Consider the following 27,641-nt stretch of genomic DNA (forward strand, 5'->3'; position numbering starts at 1 on the left):
GATGTTATTCAAGTAGATTATACACTACACTATATACATAGGCTGCTGCTATTTTTTATGATGTCTCTTCTCTTCAGTGTGAATAATATTTCTACTCTGGAACCTTTGAGCCAGTGCCAAAGCTTGTGTGAGCTCTACTTGCGGAAGAACAACATCCAGAATCTAGCTGAGCTATTTTATTTGAAAGAACTTCCCCGATTGAAAATTCTGTGGCTGGCGGAGAACCCCTGTTGTGAGCAAGACCCCCTGAAGTATAGGATGACAATACTTCGTAATCTTCCTAACTTACGAAAGCTTGATAACAAAAGTAAGTGTCGGTATAATAAAGTTTCAGGTATAAAGTAGGAATTGGAATATCATTTAGAATATGCCCAGGAAAAAGGAAAGGATGTTTCTCTATTTCCCTCTATTTGTCATTTTTGGTGCAATTCCAATGTTCTCTCTAAGGATCAAGTTGATGTGAGCAAAAACTTTTCTTCGTGAACAAAGGACTGAGTTGATGTGAGCAAAAATTTTCTATTACCTTGCCTTGTGAGCATTTCTTCAGATACATCACACACTCACACTCATAAACACTAGCAGGAAAGTTGTAAAGAATTCCATGAGTCGTACTCTGCATACTTTCCCTACTTATTAACTGTATTAACTGGATGTTTAGTTCAGCTTAAAAAGAACACTGTTCCCCTCCCTCCCTTGTATTAACCTTAAAGGGCAATAGAAGTTCTTTTGAAAACTGCCTCTCGCAGTACTTCTGTTACTGATGGTATTATGGCACACCGTATATATTCCAGGGAATTATGTGCCCAAAAAATAAAAATAATGAATAGAAAAACAACATATTGGACAGAATAATATTTATGTTACGTCCCTTCTGGATTCCATATGCTAGGTGTTCAATCCGAACCTGCAATCCAGGAGTTGCAGAAATCCAACGCTTTTCTGAGCACATGCTCCACCCCCTTAGCCTGAGAGCTAGCAAACATATCCAGTTACACTTTCTGCAAGTAATCCATGCAGAAGTCTTTTGCAGTTGCTCAGCCTCTTTTTCTTGTTTGTTTGGTTTTTTTCGCTTAAAATTCGCTTTCTTGGTGGCTTCAGTTAGAGAATGAAACAGGGACAAATTTATCCTTGACCCCGCAGGAACTCATTTTCCCATCCTGGCAAGTTCTTTTCTTATCCCTGCCCCATACCTGCAAGTTCTATCCTCATCTGCCTCATAAGTGTTTGAGGCTTGTGCAATTAAGGCAGAGCTTACAGGAATGAGGCAGGGACAAGGACAGTGACAAAACTCACAGGGATGGGACAGGAAAATTGGGTTCCTGCGAGGATGGGGAAAAATTTGTTCCCGTGTCATTCTCTAGTTTCAGTGCCTTGATACCCCTTTCTAGTGGTCCTCTGTCAGAGGAAAGGACGCAGTCCCATGGTGCCAGACTGTTGCTTCATAGAGAAACTCTGGTGGATCTGTGGAGCTAGCCTGCTGTATGCCACCCTTCCTAAACTCAGGGTCCATTCCCCTGGGAGTGTACTGGCCTGCTGACCTTGTCACAGGTTTCAAGGGCAGACTGTATTCATCTGGAGGGAAACCCATCCAGATTTCAAGGCGCAGGCTGTCTTTCCCTCTCCTGACCTAGTGCTGAGGATCTGTGGGGGCAGAGGTCATAGTCTGTTTCTGGTTGACTGGTATTCTGAAGATCTTCATCTGTAGTCGGTGGCGTATGTATATCATCCAGGAGGCAGAAGAAGCGATCCCTTGGGCAAGGAGGCTCACATGCTGTTCCACTGGGCAGAAGTATATCTTCTGTCTTTCTTGGCGTCTCATGTGGCTGGAGACATCTCTGTTCAGGCAGACTTTCTCAGTCAAAAGGTCCTGTACCTGGGAAAATAAAACCTCTTGTGAAAGGTATTCCTTCTGATCATACAGTGCAGGGGTTAGCCCCAACTGGACTTGGTGGTTTCAGCAAAGAGTTCGAAGGTCAGGCGCTTTTTCAGTTGATGAACACAGCGCAGAAGCCTTGGGCTAGACGCCTTGGTTCAGCCCTGGCTGGCTCACGAACTCCTGTACATGTTCCCTCCATAGCTTCTAGTCAGTTGGGTCCCCCACTGGATAGCGATGCATCCCAGTCTTGTCATTCTAGTGGCTCCAGATTGGCCTCGTCGCCCACAGTAGGCGGATCTCATCTATCTTCAGCAGGACGAGACACTTCAGCTTCCTCTTCATCACTACCTTCTCAGTCAAGGTCTAGTGCCCATGAAGAACTCAAGGCACTTTGGTCTTATGACATGACTCTTGAGCGCTCAGCCTTGATGCAGTGCGGTTACTCGGATGTAGTTATTTTGACTCTTTTGCTCTCGAAGAAACCCTCTAAGATGGCTGCTGTTGCCAAAGCCTGGAAGGCTTTCCAGCAGTGGTGTGCTAAAGACCAGGTGGAGCCTGAGAGGGCTCCCATTTCAGTGGTCCTAGCTTTTCTTCAGGTGGGCCTAGAGAAGGGTTTAGCAGTGATCTCCTTTTAAAGTTCCGGTTGCAGGTTTTTTGTGCCTTAGAATATGCGGAGGGCTAGTTCACTTACTGCTTGTCCAGATGTGACCAGGTTTATGAGAGGGGCACTTCGTTTGCGACCTCCATTGCACCTTCTTTTCCCTTCATAAAATCTTAACATCATTCTTCAAGGCCTTGGAGAAAGCCCCATTTGAGCCACTGAAGAATGCTGCTCTGGCAATCAAGACTGTCTTTCTGGTCGCCATTGTCTATTTGAGAGCTTCAGGCTTGTTTGTGCAGGGAGCCCTATCTCCACACTGTACCTTCCTTTCTACCAAAAGTGGTTCTGCCTTCCATGTCAATCAGGAGGTTCGTTTACCTGTATTTCATTCGACAGGCTCTTGTGCAAGTTGCATGTCAGGAGAGTCTTGCTCCACTATTTGGGGAGGACTAATGATTTCAGGCTATCTGATCACCTTTCTGTCCTGACTGCTGCGCCTCGCCATGGTCAGCCGGCGTCAATATCCTTGATTGCTCGATGGACTCGAATGGCCATTTCTGTGACTTACATCGCACACAACAAGCAGCTGCCGGTTTCTCTTAAAGCCCACTCGACTAGAAGTGTTGCTGCTTCGTGGGCAGGGTCTCAAGTGATTCATCTCGATTAAATTTTGCAGGGCGGCTTCGTGGTCCCCTATTCATACCTTTACCCAGTTTTTCTGAGTGGATGTGGCAGCTCAGTCTGATGCCGCTTTTGAGGGCAGGCTCTTCTGTCCCTCCCTAGCTGTTTCGCTTTAGCTGCGTCAGGGCTCTGGACAAAAATGCTCTCTGCCGATTGAATTTGCAGACATTTTTGAACAGAGCCCTAATGCAGCTAAAGCGAAACATGGGCGGCCTTTGTCGGCAACGGACAATGTCTTTAAGAACGAGCTAAGTACTTTTAAAGAATTGTCGTGAAATCATATAAATTATACGAATACAAGTTTAAAATTTTAAGGAGGTGGAGGTTAAACCAATGAGGATTGTCCTAGACGTGGTTTGCAAGCTGAAGTTAAATAGCTGACAGCAATCTGGGATCTAAGGTTTTTCCTTTCATATATAGGAGCTCTGAAAGTGGAGAGACTCCATTTGAAGATATCAACTATTCTATCACGTTGATATTTTGAACCACATTTGAAAAAGTACAAAGATTTATTAAGTGTAGAGAGTAATTTTTGTTTTGGAATTAGTATTCTCTCACAAAGCCTGTATACAGCAATTACTGGGTGTGGTGTCTTCCTCCATGGTGGTAACAAGATCTAGTTGGTAGCCTTTATGATGGATGGGCAAAGGCATGGGGAGGATGTATCCTAGAGATTCTAGAAAGGAATAAGATCCCTGATAGGCTGGGTGTCTGTGAGCTCCAAATATAGATTAATGTCTCCTGCTAGGAGGCAATAAGGGATAGATAAGGAATTTCTGAGGACAAAGTCCATGACATTGTGTTGATCCCTGATGTATGTAGAACAAAATGCAGGTGAGAGGGTCTTTCAGGCAGTTATCCTTGAGACGACATGACAGAATTTCCAGGTGTTCAGTTTGGTGAGAGTCTAGGATGGTGAATTCAAAGGATTCTTTGACCACGATTGCCAGGCCGCCTACTCCTCCTCTCTTGTTTTGTTTACATAGAGAGACCACTTTATAGCCTGTTGGACAGAATTTGTTGATTAAAGGGTCGTCCAGGGATGGGAGCCAGGTTTTAATCGAGTAAACACCCCAGTTTTTCAGCTGTGAGCCAGTCCTTCATCAGTGTTGCTTTGCTTCTAATCAAGCAAATATTGAGGTATGCACAAGGGGCTGGGATGGGCTTGCAATTCTGTTCATTAGTAAGGCACGGGATTTGTTTTAGGTGTCTCGCCTTACCACCCTTGTTGGGGATATGTACCCGATCAGATTTCCTGCACCCACTTGTAGTTGGAATGGTGCATAAGCCTAGTTGGCACAGGTTAGCACTTTCTAAAAATATATCTATATCTTAAGGTGGAGTCTGAGTAGAGCTTGGAACATGCACTTATGCATGTATGCTCAATACTAAGAGGTACACACTTATTTTTGTTTTGTTTTTTAATTTAATTTCTTATATTCCATTTGAAAGCTATTTAAGCAGTATACATTCAGGTACAATAGGTATTTTTCTGTCCCCTGGAAGGCTCACTGGAGGCAATAGAAGGTTAAGTGACTTGCCCAAGATCATAAAGAGATGCAGTGGACAGATAACCATTCTCTATTTACCTGTTTCACTCCTCTATCGAATCCCCTCTGTGTTGTCTCTGTTCCCAGCTGAAGAGCCCTAACCTGCTTTAGATTTTCTTTCTAAAATGTGTAGATCAGATCCCTTACATTTGTTGCCCATTTCTACAACGTTTCATTTTTTGACATGGGGAAGTGCTGCATGTAGTATTTGAGGTGCAATCGTACCTTAGATCCATAGAGAGGAATGGTGATATTCTCAGTTTTATATTTTATTCCTTTGAAAATTATTCCTGGAATTTAATAGTTAACAAGCAATATTGTAGGCCAGTCGCTAAACCCTCCATTGTCTCAGGTACCAACTTAGTGGTTCCTGCAGCTTAGTAAAATGACCTCTAACACGTGCTCACTGCAGCTTAAAATGCCTTTACTGTGGGGCACATTCAGGCATCCTGTAGTAATTTTGGCATTAGCACGTGCTACTCTGGGGCCAGAGGGTAGGTGCGTTTTGCACAAATTGATTAGTGCAGCTAAACTGCCATGCGCTGAGTAGCGTGTGAGCCCTTACCACCTACAAAATAGATAGTGGTAGGGGATCATGCACTAAGAGAACTAGTGCATGGACATTAATTGAAAACTGAGCAATTTAGCCATTTTACCCATGTGGCAAAAATGGATTTAGTGCACGAGAATAACCCTTGTAAACACACCTTAAGGTCACTTTTTACTGCAGTTTCGTAAAGGGGCCTCTTAGATTGTAAGCCCTCTGGGAGCCGAGAAATACCTAGTGTACCTGAATGTAACTTGCCTTGAACTGCTGCAGGAATAGTGTAAGCAATATTCTGTACTTAAAAAACCCCAAACAATTAAAACAAATATCATATATCCCAATCCCACCCTACTTATATTCTTATATAATAGAAAGGTGTTTAAAAACAAACAAACCAAGAACCCCAAACAAACCAAAAATCCCACAACTTTTTATTGGACTATTGTTTACAACTTACTGCTTCACTCGTTTTCACATTTTCAAGTGGACTAACACAGGAATAATTTGATCAAATAATTGTAATTGCCAACATTCACATTAGCTGTTTTGCCCAGTGCTACCGCACATTGCACTTTGGATTTGAACTTAATATTTTTCATTATGCTTCTAAGGATTAATGAACTACAGCACCTTATTTCTTGCAGGTAGCGGTTTCTGTAGAATATTTTTTACTCTTATTTTCTTTTCAGCTTGTTTTGTAAATACTTAACGATGGAACTTGTTTTCCTATTTCTTCCTGCAGCAGTGACAGAGGAAGAACTGTCCCAGGCTGCCATGCAAGGAGATGAGATTACAGGTCCTCCAACCCTTCGGTGCGCGGATAATATCTGCCCATTACAAAATGGCAACACAAATACTGCTGAACTTGCAACAGAATTGGACAGTGACTTGTTGAACTTCAGCATGGAGGAGACAAAGTGAGCATATGCTAGTAGTTGAGGCAGAGAACCAGAACAGGATTTATCTTTCCACTTGTACATATATCTCAGGACTAAACCATTTGTTAAAAAGAACAACTATAATATCTCTTCCTACTACCTAATACATGCATAAGTTTATTTGTGAATTCACTAGGTTTTAATGTGTTTGTATTTACAAAAAACAGTTATTGTTGCCATTTTATTCCAACCTGCTAATACGAGATCAGAATGCATGTAATGATTTTGGGGTTGATATTCACAGCATTTAACAAAGCAGTGCCTCTGTATATTAGCTCTAGGTGGAATTTATGCAGTGTTGGGAGTGGTCCCAGAAGTTATGTGGTCACCAGCAGTATTCGGTGCCCATGCCTGCATCCCTAACTGGGCAAGTAGGACTGCTTAAATAGCATTCCTACCTTTGCCTCCTTTTTTATGTGGATTTTAGTGCTGATTATTGGCCCTATGTGCATAACCTTAGGGTGCCACCGCAAACCTGGATATTCAGTGTCCATACACGGCCTCGTAGTGAATATTCAGGTCTAACTTACCTGGTAATGGTCAGCGCTTAAAAATGCTGTCTACTGATGGCTGAATATTGCCCCTTAACAACTACTACTTCTAATCATTTCTATAGCACTGCTAGACGTATGTAGTGCTGTACATTAAAACATTCAAGAGGCAGTCCCTTCTCAGTAGAGCTTACATTCTAATCAAACAGGGAAGTAGGGAGTTAGGAAGATTCTCAGGGATGGGTACTTCACAAGTGAGTGGGAGTTAGGAGTTACAAGCAACCTCAAAAAAGTGGGCTTCTGTCCTAGATTAACTACAATAAAAAGCCTACTGTGTATAGATTGGATGCGAATTAGTAGAAATTCCTTCTACAGAAAGTATTTTTGTGTATATTAGACTCTTTCTTGCTAAAGAAAGGAAAATTTTAAAAAAGAGTTTTATAGAAGATTGGCCATGCAAGCTAAAGAACACCCTCAGCGTTGGTTGCTGTTGATCATTTTCATGGATCCTTTTTTTGCCCAACTTACTCTGCCATCCTGTCCACAGTTCTTTTATACTTAGTTACTGAACACTTGAGAAAGCAGAAGACGATGTGCTGATCCAATGTTCTTTGTAGATCCAAAGTAGTAAGACAGAGGCCAGAACTTTGAAGTCTTAAACCAACATACCCAACGGGTTAAAAATGATTACCGTACTTGTTTCACAGAACAACATGGGGCTGCTGTATACTGGAGCATAACTTGTTTTTCCAAGCATTGCTTAAAGTAGAGTTATATAAAATGTGCCCGTGGGGCTCTTTACATTTTTCAGTAAAATTCGAGAGCAGCTTGGCATGAAACCTCTTCCTAAGGATAAATTTTCTTCCTTTTCATCACACAAAGTGGATGGCAGCAAGAAAAAAAGGGTGAGTGTGTTTGGAAAAATTGAAAGAAATTTCTTAGGGCTAGATTTATTGAAGTATGTTAGCATGTGCTAAAGCAGCTAAATGCATATTAGTTAATACGTTGTCTCCAATAAAATGGGACCTGTGGAACATCTAACCCTTAGTATTGTTTTTTTATGTTATGAGACAATGTTTTTTGAGGTATACATAGTTTTATGTTACTATATATATCTTTTCCCAGGACACGGAACAGAAACATATAATAGGCAAGGTTAAGCTACTTAATTGGAAGTCCACCACATAGATTAAACCTTAAATCTTCCACTCTGAAGGCAAGCAGGTTAAGAGTCACATAAGTATTATCAAGTGGCTCAGCTGCTTTCCTCCCTTCCTTAGGAAGATAAGAATGTCTAGACCGTGTCGGACAAAAGGCAAGACTTTCCTTAGCTAAATCCATATAGTCTTTGTCCCACTGAATCATGGCTATCTATGTTCTATTCCAGGGGTCTAGGACTATTTATCATGGCTATTTTATCGCGGCCAGTTCAGCATGGTCTTTTCAGCATGATGAACTGGGCACGATGAATCATGCAATTTCAACATTTGGGGGGTGATCTCCTCCCCCTAAGATTTTGGCATTTGAGGGGGTGATGCCCTCTGCCCCCAAAAGAATTATACCCTCCCCCTCTCCTCCCTGTTCGATATCCGGCACCTCTGTGGTGGCTGTTGGGGAGCCCAGGCCCTGGGGGGGAGAAGCTGCTGTCAGAGCTGAGTTGCTGCGTTGCATCCTTTGAACCCAGGCCCTGGTGGGATAAGCAGCCACAGGAGCTGCTGCATCTGCTGCATTAGTTGCCCTCTGCAGGTATAGTGAGGCCCAGCCTCCCCGTAATGGGATTCATTGTGGCCATTTTCATCGCAGCCACAGTGAATTGTCCCATTCTGCTATTCCAGTGGTTCTTAAACCTGTCCTGGGAGTCCCCCCAGTCAGTCAGGTTTTCAAGATATCCCAAATGAATATGCATGAGGCAGATTTCCATGCCTGTCATCTCTATTATATACAGATCTGCCTCGTGTATATTCATTAGGGATATCTTGAAAACCCAACTAACTGGGGGTCCACTATTACAGGTTTAAGAACCACTATTCTATTCTGTTCTGTTCTGGGTATGTATATCCCACTTATATCAAAAAGGATTCCAAGCAGGTTACAATAAGATATGGAGTACAAAAACATTTGGTACATTTATCAAATCACAAATTGTAATAAATGTCATAGAAATAAGTTATCAAAGCTTTATGAAACATGAAATATTCTGGAAGAGTGCAAATTTGCTCAGGAATAGAATTCCAAATTTTACTAGACTGATAAAATAAATTAACTGTATAAACTTTCTTTTCTAACAAACCTTCATAATAGCTGAAAACCCAAGCAACCAGTTTAGAATGAAATGAGTGTTTTTAATAATAATTTCTACTATTTTGTTTGGCACAGATGTCAGGTTTACTTGTCTATAGTTTCTCTGATCATCTCTGGATTCCTTTAAAAAAATTGACATTAGCAATACTCCAATCTTTAGACAATGTCATGGTACAGATTACTAATAGTAGATCTGCAATTTCATGTGGAGTTCTTTCAGCACTCTGAGGTGTATACTATCTGATTCAGGTGATTTGCTATTTGTTGATTTGACCTGTAACATTTTGCAGGTCCAGTGAGATTTCAGTTCCTTCAAAATCAGCACTATTAAATTCCATTTCTGACATGGGTAATGTGAGATAACGTCTTTGTACTCGGCAAAATGGTAGAAATGATTTATAAAAAATTAAATTGTGGAACATGTAGACAAACATGATTTTATGAGACGGAACCAGCATGGGTTCAGCCGAGGGAGATCTTGCCTCACAAATTTGCTTGACTTCTTTGAAGGTGTGAATAAACATGTGGATAAAGGTGAGCCCGTTGATATAGTCATCTAGATTTTCAGAAAGCTTATGATAAAGTTCCTCACGAGAGGCTCCTGAGAAAATTAAAATGTCATGGGATAGGTGGCAAAGTTCAGTTGTGGGTTAGGAATTGGTTATCGGATAGAAAACAGAGGGTAGGGTTAAATGGTCATTTTTCACAATGGAGGAGAGTAAACAGTGGAGTGCTGCAGGGGTCTGTACTGGGACCGGTGCTATTTAACTTATTTATAAATGATCTGGAAATTGGAACGACTAGTGAGGTGATTAAATTTGCAGGTGACACTAAACTGTTCAAAGTTGTTAAAATGCATGTGGATTGTGAAAAATTGCAGGCAGACCTTTGGAAATTGGAAGACTGGGCGTCCAAATGGCAGATGAAGTTTAATGTGGACAAATGCAAAGTGATGCACATTGGGAAGAATAACCTGAATCACAGTTACCGGATGATAGGGTCCACCTTGGGGGTTAGCGCCCAAGAAAAGGATCTGGGTGTCATCATAGACAATATAATGAAATATTCCGTCCAATGTGCGGCGGTGGCCAAAAAAGCAAATAGGATGCTAGGAATTATTAAAAAAGCGATGGTTAACAAGACTAAGAATGTTATAATGCTCCTGTATCGCTCCATGGTGCAACCTCATCTGGAGTATTGTGTTCAATTCTGGTCTCCTTATCTCAAGAAAGATATAGTGGTGCTAGAAAAGGTTCAAAGAAGAGCAACCAAGATGGTAAAGGGGATGGAACTCCTCTCATATAAGGAAAGAATAAAATGGTTAGGGCTCTTCAGCTTGGACAAGAGACGGCTGAGGGGAGATATGATTGAAGTCTACGAAATCCTGAGTGGAGTAGAATGGGTACAAGTGGATCGATTTTTCACTCCGTCAAAAATTACAAAGACTAGGGACACTCAATGAAGTTGCAGGGAAGTGCTCTTAAAACCAATAGGAGGAAATTTCACTCGGAGAATAATTAAGCTCTGGAACGCGTTGCCAGAGGATGTTGGAAGAGCGGATAGCGTAGCTGGTTTTAAGAAAGGTTTGGACAAGTTTCTGGAGGAAAAGTCCATAGTCTGTTATTGAGAAAGACAAGGGGGAAGCCACTGCTTGCCTTGTATCGGTAGCATGGAATATTGCTACACCTTGGGTTTTGGCCAGATACTGGTGACCTGGATTGGCCCAAAAAATCAGGGAAAACAGACTGTTGTTAGCTTACCAGAACAACCCACTCTCACTCAATCATTAATCAACAGACAGAAAATTAAAATAATATTAATAAATATCAAAAAACAGGCCTCGTCCACAAGTGGCCAGGACTTAACAGTGCCCTAAGCCACTTGTATCATCACTGGTCCAAAAAAACTCCATACATATATATTATGACGGTCAGTCTCTCATTTCATAGGTTATTTCTCAAAAATTCTTCTTCTGTCAAATTTCTCCACACACGTGAATGAATGGTTAATACTGTGTAAAACAAGTTGCGATGGCTACAGTTAGAGGCAAAACATTAGTTCAGATCAAAATGTGTAGAATAAATAAAGGAGTTAGCAAAACTTATCTCGGGGAACGCTTCTCTTAACGCAAATGTTCTTTACATAAGAACATAAGAAATGCCCCCACCGGATCAGACCGAGGTCCATCTAGTCCGGTGCTCCGCACACGCGGCGGCCAAATTAGGTACTCCTTTTTGGAGACCCGACTTTACCGTATCCCTCAATATGATATGCAAGAAGGTGTGCATCCAACTTGCGCTTGAATCCCAGTATCGTAGTCTCCGCCACAACCTCCTCCGGGAGTGCATTCCAAGCACCCACCACTCGCTGAGTAAAACAGAACTTCCTGAGATTTGTCCTAAACTTGCTACCACTCAGTTTCAGGCTATGACCTCTTGTCCGTGTCACATCTGAAAATGTTAGCATTTCTGCTTCTTGGTCTATCTTATCAAATCCTTTTAATATTTTTAAAGTCTCTATCAAATCCCCTCTCAGTCTTCTCTTCTCGAGGGTAAACAGTCCCAGTTTCCCGAGTCGTTCTTTGTAGCTCAAATGCTCCATTCCTTTGACGAGTTTCGTGGCTCGCCTCTGCACTTTCTCCAACAGAATTATATCCCTCTTGAGGTATGGACACCAGTGTTGGACACAATATTCCAAGTGCGGTCTGACCATTGTTCTATAAAGTGGCATTATGACATCTTCCGATCTACTCGTGATCCCCTTCTTAATTATGCCTAACATCCTGTTTGCTTTCTTCGCCGCCGCCGCACATTGTACCGATGGCTTTAGGGTATTGTCAATCAGTACCCCTAAATCTCTTTCTTGTTCGCATTTTGCTAATGTCACCCCCAACATCTTGTACTCATGTTCCTTGTTTTTCTTTCCTAGATGCATCACCTTGCATTTGCTTATGTTAAAGTTCATCTGCCATTTTGTCACCCACGTTTCCAGCTGGTTCAGATCTTTCTGGAGATCCTCGCAGTCCCTTTGAGAACCAACCGCCCGACATAGTTTTGTATCATCCGCAAACTTTATTATATTACATGTTGTTTCCTCTTCTAGGTCGTTTATAAAAATATTGAACAAGATAGGTCCAAGAACCGAGCCCTGAGGTACGCCGCTAGTCACTTTCTCCCAGTCCGAGAATTTCCCATTTATGCTAACCCTCTGCCTTCTGCTTTCTAACCAATTGCCAATCCATCTGTGTACTTCTCCTCCTATTCCATGGCTTAGTAGTTTTTTCATAAGCCTTGCGTGTGGAACCTTGTCAAACATGCTGGAACTCGTTCCCAATATTCCCGACAGAAAGCACTTTTGTTTCACCCAGACAGGGCTACTTCAGGGGGAAAAAAATCCAATAAATTTAACTCAGCATTGCTCTTTCCAAAACTTTTTACAGCGACAACCAGTAGCAGTAGCAATCTTCAAAATGGCTGCGAGACTGAGAGACGCGCCCAGCTTGTTCAAAAAAGCGAAGAAGCTGGGCATCATGATGTCATCACCCTCGTGATGCGTGATATGCTAAACACAGGACTGTCAATAACAAAAAACTTTAATAAAAAAAAATCTAACACATGTTTTCATGAAAAATATCCATAAAAACCAACACAGCATTAAAAAAAAGGTTATAGATAGATTAGTGAAGCTATTCTTATGTTCTTATGTATGTTCTCTTTTTGGAAAAGGGTGTATTGGTTCAGGCCTGCCACTGGCAGCCTATGGGAGATGCTATCTCACAGTAATTCCCTTGCATCTCCTTTGGTAAAGTCTGAAGCAAAGAATTTAGTTTTTTTGGCATAACTTTTTTCTCTGTGCCTGTTTTGACTCTTTGATCATCAAATGACCCAACTAGCTCTTTCAGAAGCTTAATGCTGTGAAATATACCAGAAAAAATTTTGTTAGGAATACTGCCTCTATGGTAAACATCTTTTTAAATTCTTCCTTTTTTTTCCCATCTTTATCAGTGCTTTGCTGCTGATCTATGGGGCAAACGCAGATTATACTGCTTCCTAGAGGATGGTTTCTTTTATAATTAGCACTTTTAGACTTTAAGAAATATCACGCATCCTATGTTCCTAGATCCAAGCTCAGTCCTGGATATACTGACAAGTAACAGACCCAAGTATTATAAAAAAAATAAATAAAATGACAATTGTATAGAATATTGTTTCTTTTTATACTTTAATAAAATAAGTTCAGTATAAAACTATTTGAGGCTTGTGCGGATGGTTTGAGGGATGGGACGGGAATGGGGACCGAGCTTGCAGGGACAGGGACAAATTATTTCCCCATGTCATTCTCTAGATACAGCAACTAGAATTGAATGCAGTTCTTAAGGTGAAGTTGCACCATGGAGTGATATTAGAAGCATTATAATATTCTTGGGCTTATTTACCCTTTCCCTATAATTCCTAGCATCCCGTTTGCTTTTTTTGGCCACCTGCGCACACTGGGTAGAAGATTTCAGTGTATTGTCTATCATGACACCTAGATCATGGATGCTGACTCCTAAGGTGAACCCTGCCTCTGGTAACTATGATGTGGATTGTTCTTCCCAATGTGCGTCACTTTGCATTTCTCCACATTAAATTTCATCTGCCATTTGGATGCCCAGACTTCCAATTTCCTAAGGTGTTCCTGCAATTTTTTTTTAACAGTTCGCATTTGTTTTAACAACTTTAAATAGTTTTGTGTTACCTGCAGATTTTTTTTCACCTCACTTTGTTATTCTGATTTCCAGATACTCCCGCTTGTGCCCGCTCTGTTTTCTAGATGTTTTGTCAGTTCTCGCGGGACTCGCGGGAACTGACGCAGCCATTTGGAGGGCAGCGCGTGCCCAGGCGGGAGCGCGGAGGGCTTGCTGCTGGCGTCCGCGCTCCTGGCCTGTGCGCCGCTGGTGGGGGAGGGTTACACGCTGGACCACCAGGACATTAAGCGAATAGGGTATGGATATTTAGGTTAGGTAGGGAACACTTACAGGTCATGGACCTGGGGGGGGGGGTCGCTGCGGGAGCGGACTGCCGGGCACGATGGACCCCTGGTCTGACCCGGCAGAGGCAATTCTTATGTTCTTAAATGGCCATATAACCCCATACTCTGTTTTCTGACCAATAACCAGTTCCTAATCCATAATAGAACATTGCCTCCTGTCCCATGACTTTTTAATTCTCTCGGGAGTCTTTCATGAAGAACTTTTCAAAAGCTTTCTGAAAATCTGGATATAAACTGGCTCACCTTTTCCCACATTTATTTCCATTTTCAAAGAAATGAAGCAAATTGCTGAGGTAAGATTTTCCTTTGCTGAACCCATGATGACTCTGTGCCATTAAACCATGTTTATCTATGTGTTCTGTAATTTTAATAGCTTCTACTATTTTGTCTGACATTGAAGTCAGGCAGACCAGTCTGTAATTTCCTGGATTACCACTGGAACCCTTTTTACAAAACTGTTACATTGGCCACTCTCCAATCTTCAGGTAGCAGATAAGCAATTTCATGTCTGAGTTCCTTCAGTACCCTGGGGTGTATACTATCAGGTCCAGATGATTTTTCACTCTTTAACTTATTGTTTTGGCTCACCAAGATATCTTTCAGTTCCTCTTTTATCATCACTATATCTCTAGTGGGCTCAAAATCTAACTATTGTATTAGGGCACTGGAGGGTTAAGTGACTGGCCCAGAGTCACAAGAAGCTACATTGGGAACTGGACCCAGTTCCCCAGGTTCTCAGCTTACTGTACTAACCACTAGATCAGAGATCTCAAATATGGGGTCCAATAGCCACATTTAGTCCTGGCACTCCTTTGTTGTGGCCCTCAAATAGCCCCCCCACCACCACACACACACACACACACACACACACACACAGTTGCCAAAAATATTCTATCTATCTCGTCTCTGCAGTATATAAACACAATGAGGTCTACCATTTTCTCTGTCGGCACTCCATCTCTTTGGAATAATATTCCGGCCCATTTACGGGAAGAATCAATTCTTCACCATTTTAAGATGAAGTTAAAAACATTTCTTTTCCTTGATGCTTTCGAGACCTAAATGTCTTTTTCTGGGCTACATAGTTTTATTTTATTTTTTCTGTGGAATGACGATGTTCCCAAATGGACTTTATTTGAAAGTATCAAAGTTCCAAAGGTACACTAAAATCATCCACATAAAATAATTCCATCCACATAAAAGTAAATCATCCACATAAGAGCCTTAAAGGACCTAGTCCGCTAGGGATACAGGACCCAACACGATTCGCGTTTCGACAAAAAGTCTTCTTCAGGGGTCTCTGGGGGTCCTATAAAGGTGAGTACGTGGGAAACAATTGTGTCGCGAACCGGAAGTGAGACACTGCTTGCATTGGATGATTTACTTTTATGTGGATGGAATTATTTTATGTGGATGATTTTAGTGTACCTTTGGAACTTTGATACTTTCAAATAAAGTCCACTTCTGTCCTCTTTAATATTTTAAAATCATTTAACCCAGAAAAAAACAAAATATGCCAAATCAAACATCATTACTGACAGCGCAAGAATTAGCTGACTATTTCTGCCAAAAAATATCAACAATAAGACAAACATTCTCGTCCAATACACTAATCTCTCCGGGTTTGGAAAACCTATCTACAATTAACTCTATTCCAACAGCCAAATGCACAAATTTCAAAATTCCAACTATAAATGACATTGAAAAACACCTCAAATCAATCAACTTAAAAGGTTCTCCTACAGAAATTATTCCGCCATTTTATATTAAAAAATATTTCGATTTCTTTGGTCCTTTTATTCTATCTCTCATTCAAAAGTGTTTATCTTCTGCTACCGTTCCTTCTGCTTGGAAAACTTCCACTGTAATACCAATTTTAAAAAACTTTAAGTCCAGCCAAGATGACTCATCTAACTACCGCCCCATTTCAAATCTTCCATTCCTAATGAAACTGACGGAAAAACTAGTTTTCGAACAACTATCTGACTTCATTGAATCCTCTAATGCGTTACATCCGAACCAAACAGGTTTTCGTAAATATCACAGTACCGAATATTCCATGATTGGTCTTGTCACTAACATTCACTACTTTCTTGACCATCACAAATCTGTAGCTCTCTTTTCCTTAGATCTATCCGCAGCCTTCGATACCATAGATCATGAAATTCTTCTCAATCGTTTACAATCACTAGGAATAGAGGGCCAAGTCTTACAATGGCTAACCTCCTTTTTATCGGATCGTCTCTCTAGAGTTAAATTCAATGAAACCTATTCTGAATTTTTCCCCTCATCTTTTGGAGTTCCACAAGGATCAATACTTTCTCCTCTTCTATTCAACATTTTTCTATCCCCACTCATCACCATGTCACAGTCACTAGGATTTACAACCTTTTCTTATGCAGACGACATTCAACTGATGCACCCTCTCAATCCAGAAAACCCTGCAGAAATAAAAATTATCAATGACAAATTAGAAAAAATTAAAAACTGGCTAAACAATAACAAACTGGTTCTAAACACTCAAAAAACCAAATCCATGCTTTTCACTTGGAAAAGAGATATATCCCAAAAAATACCATTCACACTTGACAATATTTCTATAGAACCGGTACCTAAGCTAAAAATCCTAGGTGTAACAATTGACGTAGATCTATCTTATCACGATCATATCAGTGTAATTGTCAAATCATGCTTCTACAGACTACGGCTATTACGTTCAATCTCCACATTCTTAGATACTAAATCCCTCAATATCTTAATTCACTCACTTATTATTTCCAAACTGGACTACTGCAATTCTCTTCTAATTAATATAACTCAAAAAGAAAATAGACGCCTCCAAATCATCCAAAATACAGCAATCAAACTAATCCATAACGCAAAGAAATTCGATCATGTCACCCCCTTACTAATTAAATCACACTGGCTTCCTATAACCCATAGAATTACGTTTAAAATTTTATTCCTGGTTTACAAAACTTTAACCTTCAATGAACCTCAATATATTGCTAAAATGATTGTCCCACACAAAACTTTACGTTCTCTTAGATCTTCTTCTTCACAATTGCTCTCAGTCCCCTCATTAAAAGTCATAGGTACTAGGCGAAATGATATGTTTTCTGTAAAAGCCCCCTTATTGTGGAACTCCCTTCCAAATTTCATTAAAAACGAAACTGACCTCGTTGTTTTTAAGAAAATTTTAAAAACTTACCTATTTCAAGACGCGTTTGACATATGAAATTCCACCTTTTAGCACCTTTTAGGTCCAATATTCTTTCTAACCCCTTAGTACCTAATGTGTTTCCCCTTCGATGTCATTCTCTAACAAAGAACATGATTGTAACTTTTCCCCTTCCTTCCCACCCCCCCTGTTCGTCTAATTTTGTCTGTCTTATGAGTAACTATTGTAAATTAATTGTATTACCACACTCTGATGGTTTTTATTACTGTACATCGCTTAGATGTTATTATAAGCGATTCATCAAATAAAGGTCAAACTTGAAACTTGAAACTTGAAACATTTGGGAACATCGTCACTCCACAGAGTTTTTTTGGTTTTCTCTGGATTTTCTTCTTTGTGGATATTTTGGGGTCAATTCCTTTTTGTTTTTTATTTTATTTTTTGCCATCCTTTTGTTTTCTTCCATATGTCTTTCTTTCTACTTGATCATTGTAGTTCTAACCCTTTTCCCTTTTGTTTCTGTTTTTAATTGTTTTTAGTAACTATTATTGTTTTTAATGATGTGCTGTTTATAATGATGTGATGTTTCCCTAAATATGTTTTTTTTAATCAATACATGTTTTTATGACATTGTACACCACTTAGAAGGCTGATTGTGCGGCATATGAAATCTTAAATAAACTTGAAACTTCCCCTCCCACACTCACCTGCCTCAGCCCTTCAAATATTTTTTCACCAGTCCCCCTGGTAGTCTGGTGGGACAAAGCAGGAGCAGTCCTATTCTGCCTGTATTGCTTCAGGTTCCAGATGGTGGCAGTGACCCCTTAGCGATAGTCTTGCGGTAATAGTGGTAGGAGTGCCAGCCTTCCATACAAGGGCAAATTGCCTTCTTTTCCATTTGGACGGTTCAGGTTCATAGCTCCATGCCTCATTTCTGCTGTTCTTGCTAGTAAGATCTGTGGTTTTCCTTTCAGTAAATCCTCCCTGATCTTAACATTTCTGAGAAACTTGTGTTGTGGGATTACAGTATTGTCTGCTGAATTGAGACATAACTATTAAATATTCACTGTGATTTGCCTCAGATCATCACTGCCTCATCTCTGACATGCATACACTGTGATGGTGTAGAGCAAAGTGACTGACTGCTTAGTGGTTAAATAGAAGAATTAAGTCTATAGTGTGATGATTGTTTACTTTAATTTTTTTTTGTTAGAGTAACATCCTCAGTGCTATTCTACTGCTCATCAAGGACCTAGACAAGGAGGCACTGGAGATTGTTCATAGGACCACTGCCACCAGACTCCACATATTACAGAAGGAAGTACTTCAAGAGAAAAAATAGCTTCCAGAACAACATGTAAGAGAACCAGATTCTGCACTTGGACAAGACTCTATTTCATGGGGAAAAAAAAGACAGAAACTGTTTTGTGACTAAATTCTAAATCTTCAGATCCAGTATAAATGGGAGTGGCTGTTTTCCAGATGTCCCTGAACTTTGTTTACCAACTGAATTGTTAAGCATGTAGCAGAACCTATTTAATTTAAATTACTGTAAACACTAGGGCCCAATCTTGATACCATTAAATTCGCACAGCGGCCACGTCCTTATAAGGAACTAATCACAGGCAGGATAGGCACGATCATAGACACTACTAAGGAAAACAGTGTTTTTGAAGCTGCTTTACAGCATTCTTACAAATGATAGGAAAATACTGTAAGTCATAGGAATAACTTCACTCATTTTGGGAGAGATCTATGTTGTAAACCAAATTCTAAATAAACATTATTCTCAGTTTGCAGAACCCCTGCAGTTAGATGTGATCGGTCATTTCTTCTGCACCACCACATTAGAGAAACTGATAATTATGTCTGAATGCACTTATCAAAAGCAGTAATAAGAATGTCTATCAGTATTGCTTCTGACTCGCTGGTTTTACCATGGGATGAACAACAGAAATCTTGTAAAGTCAGGTACAGGGAACTGTATATAACAGGCTCTATACTTGGGAATCGGTGCACTAGCCTTGTAAATCTTCCTTAGGGTGTCTATATTTTTATATATACAGCATATGCTGGATCTGGGGTACTTGGATTTAAGAAAAGTGTTTGATATGTGTTTGATCCTGCATAGGAGGCTCATAAAAAAAACTGAATAATCTAAGCTATAATTTATGAGTCGCTCTATACCTAACTAGGTTCAATGTGACGTACAGATCAAGAAGAATATGTGTTGATGAATATGGTAATTAAGCAGATAACATAATAAAAGGGAGAAAATACAAGGAATGGAGTTGTTCTAAGGAAGCTATGGAGAGAGCGGGAGGAGGTTGACCTATGACGGAGCACATGATAGAGGGATCTGGTATTCATTTGCATATGAATATTATATGTTAACCTATACTTAAGAGCAGAAAAAAGTGATAAATCTCAACTGGGTGGTCAAAAGCATAAGCTAACTGGTGCTTAGTTGCTATCATTTACTGTTAGCTGCAGTTTCACAAACTAAATTACAAATATGTCTGTTTATATTTAAAATACTTATGTGTTATCTCCCAAAACTTATATTAATTTCTGTCTCCTATTTCTAAGAAAATAATGCTACATTAGAGATTTTAGAAGATATGACTAGGTGGTCTTTATTTTTAAAGCATTTCTAATTCTAAAAGGTAATTATATATACTGTGTTTCCCCGAAAATAAGACACTGTCTTATATTAATTTGGGGCCCAAAAAAGGCACTAGGTCTTATTTTCCGGGATGTCTTATTTTTTTTCCTCTTCTCCACTCCAGTTCTTCCTATTTCCTTTCTCTCCCCCACATGTGCATCTTTCCTCCCCTCTCACCCATCCCCTTGTACAGTATCTTTCAAGCCCTCCCTCCCATCCCTTGTGCAGCAGAACCCTTGCATCTTCTATCCCTCCCTTCCTCCCATCCTCCTGTGTAGCATCTTTCTATCCCTCTATTCCCCCCTCCGCAGCACACACCTCTTGCCCCTCCCCCTGCCGACTTATCTCTCTCTCCCATCCAAACCGCGAGACAGAAATAAATACCTTATAATAAACTGGCAGCATCGGCAGCAATCTAGACAGTCTGCTTTGCGGCCTGGGCTGTTCCTCTGCCGCATCACTGATGACAATCTGCAGCAGCGCTGCTGCTGGCGACTAGGGCTTATTTTCAAGGGTAGGTCTTATATTAAGACCTACCCCAAAAATCATGCTAGGGCTTATTTTCGGGGTAGGTCTTATTTTCAGGGAAACATGATATATATATTTATATAGTGACAGGGAAGGTGCACAGTAAAAATCCAGGATTCAGCTTGAAGAAACTTCCCTTGTCACCAGAGGGGGAAGACACAATATACTGTATATATTGTGGTAGGGAATAGACAAAAGCCTAGGCTTGCCTATGCCACCACCAAACACTTGGCTGAGCGGTAGTCGTGGAGTGGCCAAATTGGAATTATGAGGAAATAAAGAGTTTTGCACCCAGAAATTTCTCAAACAAGGTTCATTTATTAAGCTTTTCTTTTGAGTCAAAACAAAACAAAACAATTCCATTCAGGAAATAAGGTTCTCATAAAGCTCCATAACTCCTGAAACATCCATTGGTTCTGAGCACCTTCTCAGTTTAAAGGATTATATTTATTTATAGTCCCTTTTTCTTGTTTGCTGATTTGTTCAAGACAATTATAAGCATAAAGATTTCAACCAACTTTACGAAGCCCCTTTAATTACTCTGCCTGGCAATTTCTTTATCCTTGCCTCTACCAGTTGATTAGAAGCAATGGGGAAGCAAAAGCAGGTACCCTTTCCCCACAGTCTCTCACAGACCTGCACGTGTGCAGGCAAAATTTAAACACAGGCAATTGATTTCTGTCTTTTAAACTTTCTTTTTAGACAGTAAGTTCAGCTTCAAGTCTTTCTCACATTCAGGTGAACCAGGGCAAAAACATCTTTCATGAAAACAAACTTAAACTCTAAAGGAATTTCTCCTCTGAATTAGTGACACCTGGTTCAAGCTGCCACTGCATTTCTGAATCCTATGCAGGCAAAGTCACATTCTATGCTATCACTTCCTAGAGAGTTAGCTTCCCACTTATCAGAATCTGGAGTTCGTTCAAAACTAGAGGATTCAGTGTCTAGAGTCTCAACCTGATTGGCATACTTGGCTGCAAAGAAATTATGCCATGCTTCCTTCCCTCAGAATTTTGATTCTGACTCCCTGCAAACACTCTGGCTTCCTCTTTCAAAGCAGTGGGTTATACCTAATGTGATCATTTATTTTTTTCATCAAAACGGGACATCTATTAATATTCAGCCCTGCCCTAGCCCCACCCCCAATCCCGCCCTAGCCCCACCCCCAATTTCTTCCATTCATTTTTCATGTACACACAATATCTTATTAATTCATAATGGTAAACATAAAATTTTAAAAAAAACACAAAGCACACTACGCAGAGAAAATGTTAATTATCATTTACGAGTTTCGGATTTTTTTCAAAGATGTCAAGGCAGATGAATTTAAAATATGCAATGTCACCTCAGTAACTATAGAAAAACAGACAAATAGTGCAAAATATAGACAGCAGATATAAATTCTCAAAACGGACACATTTTGATCACTAAATTTAAAATAAAATCATTTTTCCTACCTTTGTTGTCTGGTGATTTCATGAGTCTCTGGTTGCACTTCCTTCTGACTGTGCATCCAATCTTTCTTTCTTTCGCATCCAACATTTCTTTCACAATCCAGCCCCATCCCCTTTGGGTCCAGGTTTCTCTCTTTTCTCTCTTACTCTCCCCAGATCCAGTGTCAGTTCTCATTTGTACCTTTGTTCCAGGTCTCCCTCTCTCTAACTCCTCTGTTATGATCTTAAATCTCCCTGTTCTTCCCCAGGGTCTCTCCCTCTCTGTCTGAACTTCCCATAGTCCTGCATCTGCTTCCTGTCTTTCCCCTGTGGTCCAGGCCTTTCTCTCTCTAGTCTTTCTAATCTGATTACAACCCCCCCCCCCCCACACACACACACTTTCTCTGCCTCTGTCTCACCTTCCTCCCTCCCTCCTTCCCTCCCAGCAGATTTTAGCTTATCTCTCTCCTCCTTTTCTCCTCTCAGATCTGGTATCTGTCTCTTTCCTCTTTTCCTCCTCCCAGGTCTGGTATCTGTCTCCTCCCTTTCCCCCCTGCTCAGGCATCTCTCTCTCCGCTCCCTTCCGCCTGTTCTTCCTTCTCAATTTATTTTCTGCCTATGTCTAAATTATTTCTTACTATTCAGTCCTCAATTTCCCTCTTTCATTGTGTCTATCTATAGCTTGCCACCTCTTTCCCTCACCCCTTCCAGTATCTAACTCTATCCTCTTCCCTCAATTCAGCATGTGCCCTTTTTTCTTTCTCCTCCCCACTTCCTTCCAGCGTCTGCTCTCCCTCTCCCCCACTTCCATTCAGTCTGCCCCCCACACTTCCATTCAGTGTCTGTCCCTCCTCTCCCCACACTTCCATTCCGCATCTGTCCCTCCTCTCCCTCACACTTCCATTCAGCGTCTGTCCTTCCTCTCCCCTACACTTCCATTCAGCGTCTGTCCCTTCTCTCTTCCACACTTCTATTCAGTGTCTGTCCCCCTCTCTCTACCCCTTCCATCTACTGTTCACCCTCTGTCTCGCCCCTTCCATTCTCTGCCCTTTCCATCCAGTGCCTGCCCTCTCTCTCTTCCATAAGGTATCTTCCCTCTTTCTACATGATTCATTTCAGTTTCCCCCTCTCCATTTTTCTGTCTCCCTATGCTCTGGAATCTCTCTCTTCTCCTTTCCTTCCTTCCTTCCCACTCCACCCCATGGTCTGACGACTCTATCTCCTTCCTTCCCCTCCCCCATGCCCTGGCATCTTTCTCCCTCCTTTCCCTCTGGTCTGGCATTTGTTTCCTCTCTCTCCCCCCATGCTCTGGCATCTCTCTCTCCCCCTCCATGGTCTGGTATCTCCTTTTCTTTCCTTCCCTCCCATGGACTTGGCATCTCTTGTTCCTCTCCCTTTTCCTTCTCTCTTTTGTGTCCAGCATCTCCCACCTGCCTTCCTACTCCTCATGTCTGGCTTTTTTTTTCCTTCACCCTACAACCTTCATGTCCAGCATCTTCCTGTGTTCCTTTTTTTCTTCCTTATCTGATTTAGCAGCTTTCTCCCATTTCCTGAGCCAGCCAAACCACCATCTTCTCACATCCCATTCCAGTACTTCCCCTCTTTACCCACAGGGAATCAGCCCTTAGCTTAATTTAGAGGCGTGTTCTAGTGCTGCTGCCAGACTGGAGGCGATTCTTAGCTGCCATCAACCCTGCCTTCGGCTGCACCGGTAATGCTAAACTGCACTGTGAAACCAAAGAGAGAAGCCGCGGGACTTTCCCACTTGCCTGCATTGCTGCACCGGTAATGCTAAACTGCACTGTGAAACCAAAGAGAGAAGCCGCGGGACTTTCCCACTTGCCTGCATTGCTCGAAATTCTGCCGCTCTCAATCCGCCCCTCAAAAACAGGAAGTCACTTCAGAGGGGGCGGGATCAAGAGTGGCAGAACTTTGAGCAATGCAGGCAAGTGGGAAAGTCCTGTGGCTTCTCTCTTTGGTTTTACCATGCAATTTAGCATTACCGGCGCAGCCAAAGGCAGGGCTGATGGCAGCTAAGTGAGTTGCCTGGATTGCCATCCCCTAATGCTGGCCCCGATAATAGGGAGGGTGATTTCGGACCAGGCAGGCCCCACCTGACCATTTCGGAGTTGTAGGGAGGGAAGGAGGGAGGCAGGCTTTAGCGCAGGAGGGGAAGTGATTGCTGGTCCATTGTCCCCGCGCACAGCTTCAGGACGCTGTCCCTGAAAACAGGACATTTTGGCGTCCCGAAGCAGTGGGTGGGGACAACGAGACGGTCGGTCCCATAACGGGACTGTCCCGTTGAAAACGGGACGTATTGTCATAGTTATACCTAAGGCATGGAGAAATTACCTCCTTTGAAAAGCTGTAGGCTTGGGTGCCCTGGAAACTGCTTCCACATAGTGGTTGCCCTTCTGTCACCTCCCCTGGCTGCCTCCCTCCTTTTGAATTCTGCTTCCTTGTTTAATGTGCTCAGTAGAGGTGTGGTAGCTTCTCATTAGTTTAGGAATTAACTTTCTGCCTGCTAACTTCAGAGCCTTATCACTTAGCTCTGTAATTAAGGGCTTTGGGCTAGATTCACTAACCCCCCCCCCCCCCACCAGTCTGCCTCTGATCCGTTCCCGATTGCATGCAGGCTGGAAATCACAGAAGGCCTGCATGCAAATGAGGATGATCGTTGACATGCCCCCCCCACCCATGGCCAGGATCATTAGAGAGCGATCCTGGAGCATGTGCAGACCCTGACAATAGTGACAGGAAAAGCAGCCTCCTGTCACTGCTGTCAGGGCTTCTGCCAGCTTTTTTTATTTTTTTATTTTTTTTTTAAATCGGGCTATTGCTTTCACCAATCAGGGACTTCCTTAGGCTCAGCCCTAAGGAAGTCCCTGATTGGCTCAGGCGCCCCAGGCCCCTCACATGATGTACTGGGGCAGGGCCTAAGGCCCACATTCGTCATGGAGAAGGAGAAGGAGGACTTTGCGGTTCCTCCTGCTCCAGAAGACAGTGCTGGAGGCCTAAGGAGCAGGAGGGACTGAGCACCCCTCCTGCTCCCAACTTTTAGGTACAGGGGAGGTGTCAGACTGGGTTGGGGAAGTGGTGTGGTGGGCTGGTCGGAGGAAGGGTGCGGTGGGCCAGTCGGGGGTGGTGCGGTGGGCTGGTATGGGGTGGGGTGGGCTGGGCCAGTTGAAGTCGTTTGGTGGCAGGAGGGAATTGGCATCCCTCCTGCTATTTGTGGGTTGCCGGACGGGGGGGGGGGGGGGGATCGCATTTGTCAGGGGGGGGGCCCTCAGCCATTTTTTGAAAGGTCTGCCTGTATTTTCTTTTTTTTTTTTTTTTTTATGGGGCAGGCCTGTCAAATAACCCACAGACCTGTCAGTAACTCAGTTACCGACAGGTCTGCAGCAGTTGAGTTTGTCAATAGTAAAACCTGATTCAAAATAGCCAAACAATTATTAGTGAACCAATCGCTTGGCTATTTTGCATGGGGTTTTACTAATTTGCATGGGAGGAACCGGATCGGATTGCTACAAGCGTTAGTAAATCGGGTTGGAGGGAAATCGGGTCGCAAAGGGCTCGCAAACCAATCGGTACACGATCAGTTTGCTTAGTGAATCTAGCCCTTTATCTTCCTTCCCCCTCTGGGTTCTATGCAGGGACCTAAATCAATCTTGTGTATAGACTGTTTTAAACAGGCAGACTCCTTTATCTGGGAATAAATAAGTCTACCTGGAGGAAATCCTGTGTTTTCTTACCCCCTTCCTGGCTAGATTGATGTTCGTCAGCTGAGTGCATGTGTCTTTCTCCTCTGATGGCAAGGGAAGTTTCCTCCTCCTGATCTAGGAGTTCAGGATTTCTACTGTGCTGTGCACCTTCCCTGTGACAATATATAAATTATTTTAGAAAGCCACTATTTAAAAAACAGATACATATTCAGCAGAGATGTCTTGTTCAATATGATGCCAAAATGTACTTGCGTATTCCCCATTTCATATGTAAACCATGCAGAACTGTGGATGCAGCGGGCCATAAATTTTTTTAATAAATCAGGAAAAACACATTCAGACCAAGGAGAACTCGTGCACATTTCACCCACCCCCCAATCTAAGGTATACAAAGCAAAAACATATACGACAGGCTATTAGCCACCAAAGCAGCGAAACTAGACCGCCACCTCTCCAATCTGCTGACTATGATGCCCAACTACAAAACATTCAAGAAAGAACTTAAAACTTTTCTATTCAAGAAATTTGTCAAATGATCTAACTAAACCTGATCAACCCTCCACAGACCCCGACGTGTACTACATCTATTAACCATGTATTCTCCCTGGAAATACCTAGGCAAACTCTTGTTGTAAACCGCCTAGTACTGAAAGGTATTGGCGGGATAGAAGTTACTAATGTAATGTAATAAATAAAATGCACACACCTCTAAGGGGGAAAACAATGTCGGCTAGATTGTACACCAGTTCAGAGCCATGTACAAATTTATTTTAAAAATGCTTATTTTGATCAGGCACTTTACATAAGGAATTAAGGGAGTCTTCTCCCCTCCCCCCCAATAATCCTCTATGGTTTTATTTCTACCTCCAAAACAAAGCCACATTTAAAATTGAGGTTTCACTGTTTGTAAAATGGAGCAGCTGCTCAAGGAAGCTGCAAAGTTGCCATTTCCAGGTGGACTTTTTGTGAAAATCAAGGCTCATTTTCATATAAAATCGGCCTTTATATGTCAATCTTTCTTGAACTGGTTGCAAACACATTTGGAATCCAAGGCCAAAGGAGGAAGATGACAACACATCAATTAATACAACTGTATGCAATGTAGAAATGATAGCAATGTTGCATTGTAGGAATAATGGGACTTTCTTGTTTCAGATGGAAAATGTTTTCATTTCTAATTCATTTTGTAAAAGAAGATGCTCCAAAATGTCTTCAAATCAGAGTTATCACGCGAGTAGCACTTATAGTGACTGTCATATGAAGTAAGAATAGTGCATATGTTAAAGAAAATACAAACTTATTAGCAGTATGGTAAAATAAATGCATAGCAAAAGATGTCCTATAATTTTAAAAGAAATGTTTTACAGTATAATCTCGTTATAATGGATTTCAAGGGACCTGGAAAAACAGTTTGTTATATCCAGAGTTGCATTTTTTAAAAACTTTATTTAGGGCAACGTAAATCGATGAACAACAGTCACTGCACGAGCATATCAGCAACATCAATAACAAAACTCAGCAAAACATTGGTATGGCACAAAATGATTGCAAACCAGAACACTGTACTGGAAAGAAAAATACTCATTTTTTTCCGGGCTGCATTTTGATATTATATCACTGGCATACTATATGCCTTGTAGGCGGAGCCTGCAAGTCCTTTATAGCCGAATAAAACTACAACTAAATCGGCTCTGGGGACCAAAATAGTTGTCCGTTATATCCGAAAGTCCGTTATATGCGAGTCCGCTATAGCCAATGATTTTCTGTATGTTTATAATGGTGCTCGGCCGGGACCAGCGGACCTCATCTGCTATAGGCGAGGTTCCGTTATAAGCGAGTCCATTATAATGAGATTATACTGTAACCCTTTATTTGGCATTGTTGCTCAGAAGCAACATGTGCTTATATGGCTCTTATGGGAGATCTGCCTTTCCAAATGCTCTCGTTCAACATTAAATCACGTAAAGCAGCCGTTTTCACCATCTGCCAGGTAAAGGTTTAAGCAACTAAATAAGACAAAGTTGCTTATCTGTTCAAGCAGGATTTGTCTTTAAAAGTGGATGATGAATTTATTCATTGGAGCTCAGGATGCATGG

General features: G+C 41.6%; 1 protein-coding gene across 1 annotated transcript in view; it reads left to right on the plus strand.

Annotated features, from left to right (window-relative positions):
* CFAP410 (cilia and flagella associated protein 410) overlaps nt 1-19,365 on the plus strand; it is an 80,873-nt gene extending 61,508 nt beyond the window's left edge. Inside the window, exons 4-7 of the mRNA XM_033946577.1 lie at nt 78-307; nt 5,998-6,172; nt 7,496-7,589; nt 18,411-19,365. Of these exons, the coding sequence (XP_033802468.1) occupies nt 78-307; nt 5,998-6,172; nt 7,496-7,589; nt 18,411-18,539 (628 nt within the window). The 3' untranslated portion in view covers nt 18,540-19,365. The remainder of the gene's footprint in view (nt 1-77; nt 308-5,997; nt 6,173-7,495; nt 7,590-18,410) is intronic.
* The last annotated feature ends 8,276 nt before the right edge of the window (nt 19,366-27,641 follow it).

Source organism: Geotrypetes seraphini, chromosome 5 (genome assembly GCF_902459505.1).
Source record: "Geotrypetes seraphini chromosome 5, aGeoSer1.1, whole genome shotgun sequence".
NCBI lineage: Eukaryota > Metazoa > Chordata > Amphibia > Gymnophiona > Dermophiidae > Geotrypetes > Geotrypetes seraphini.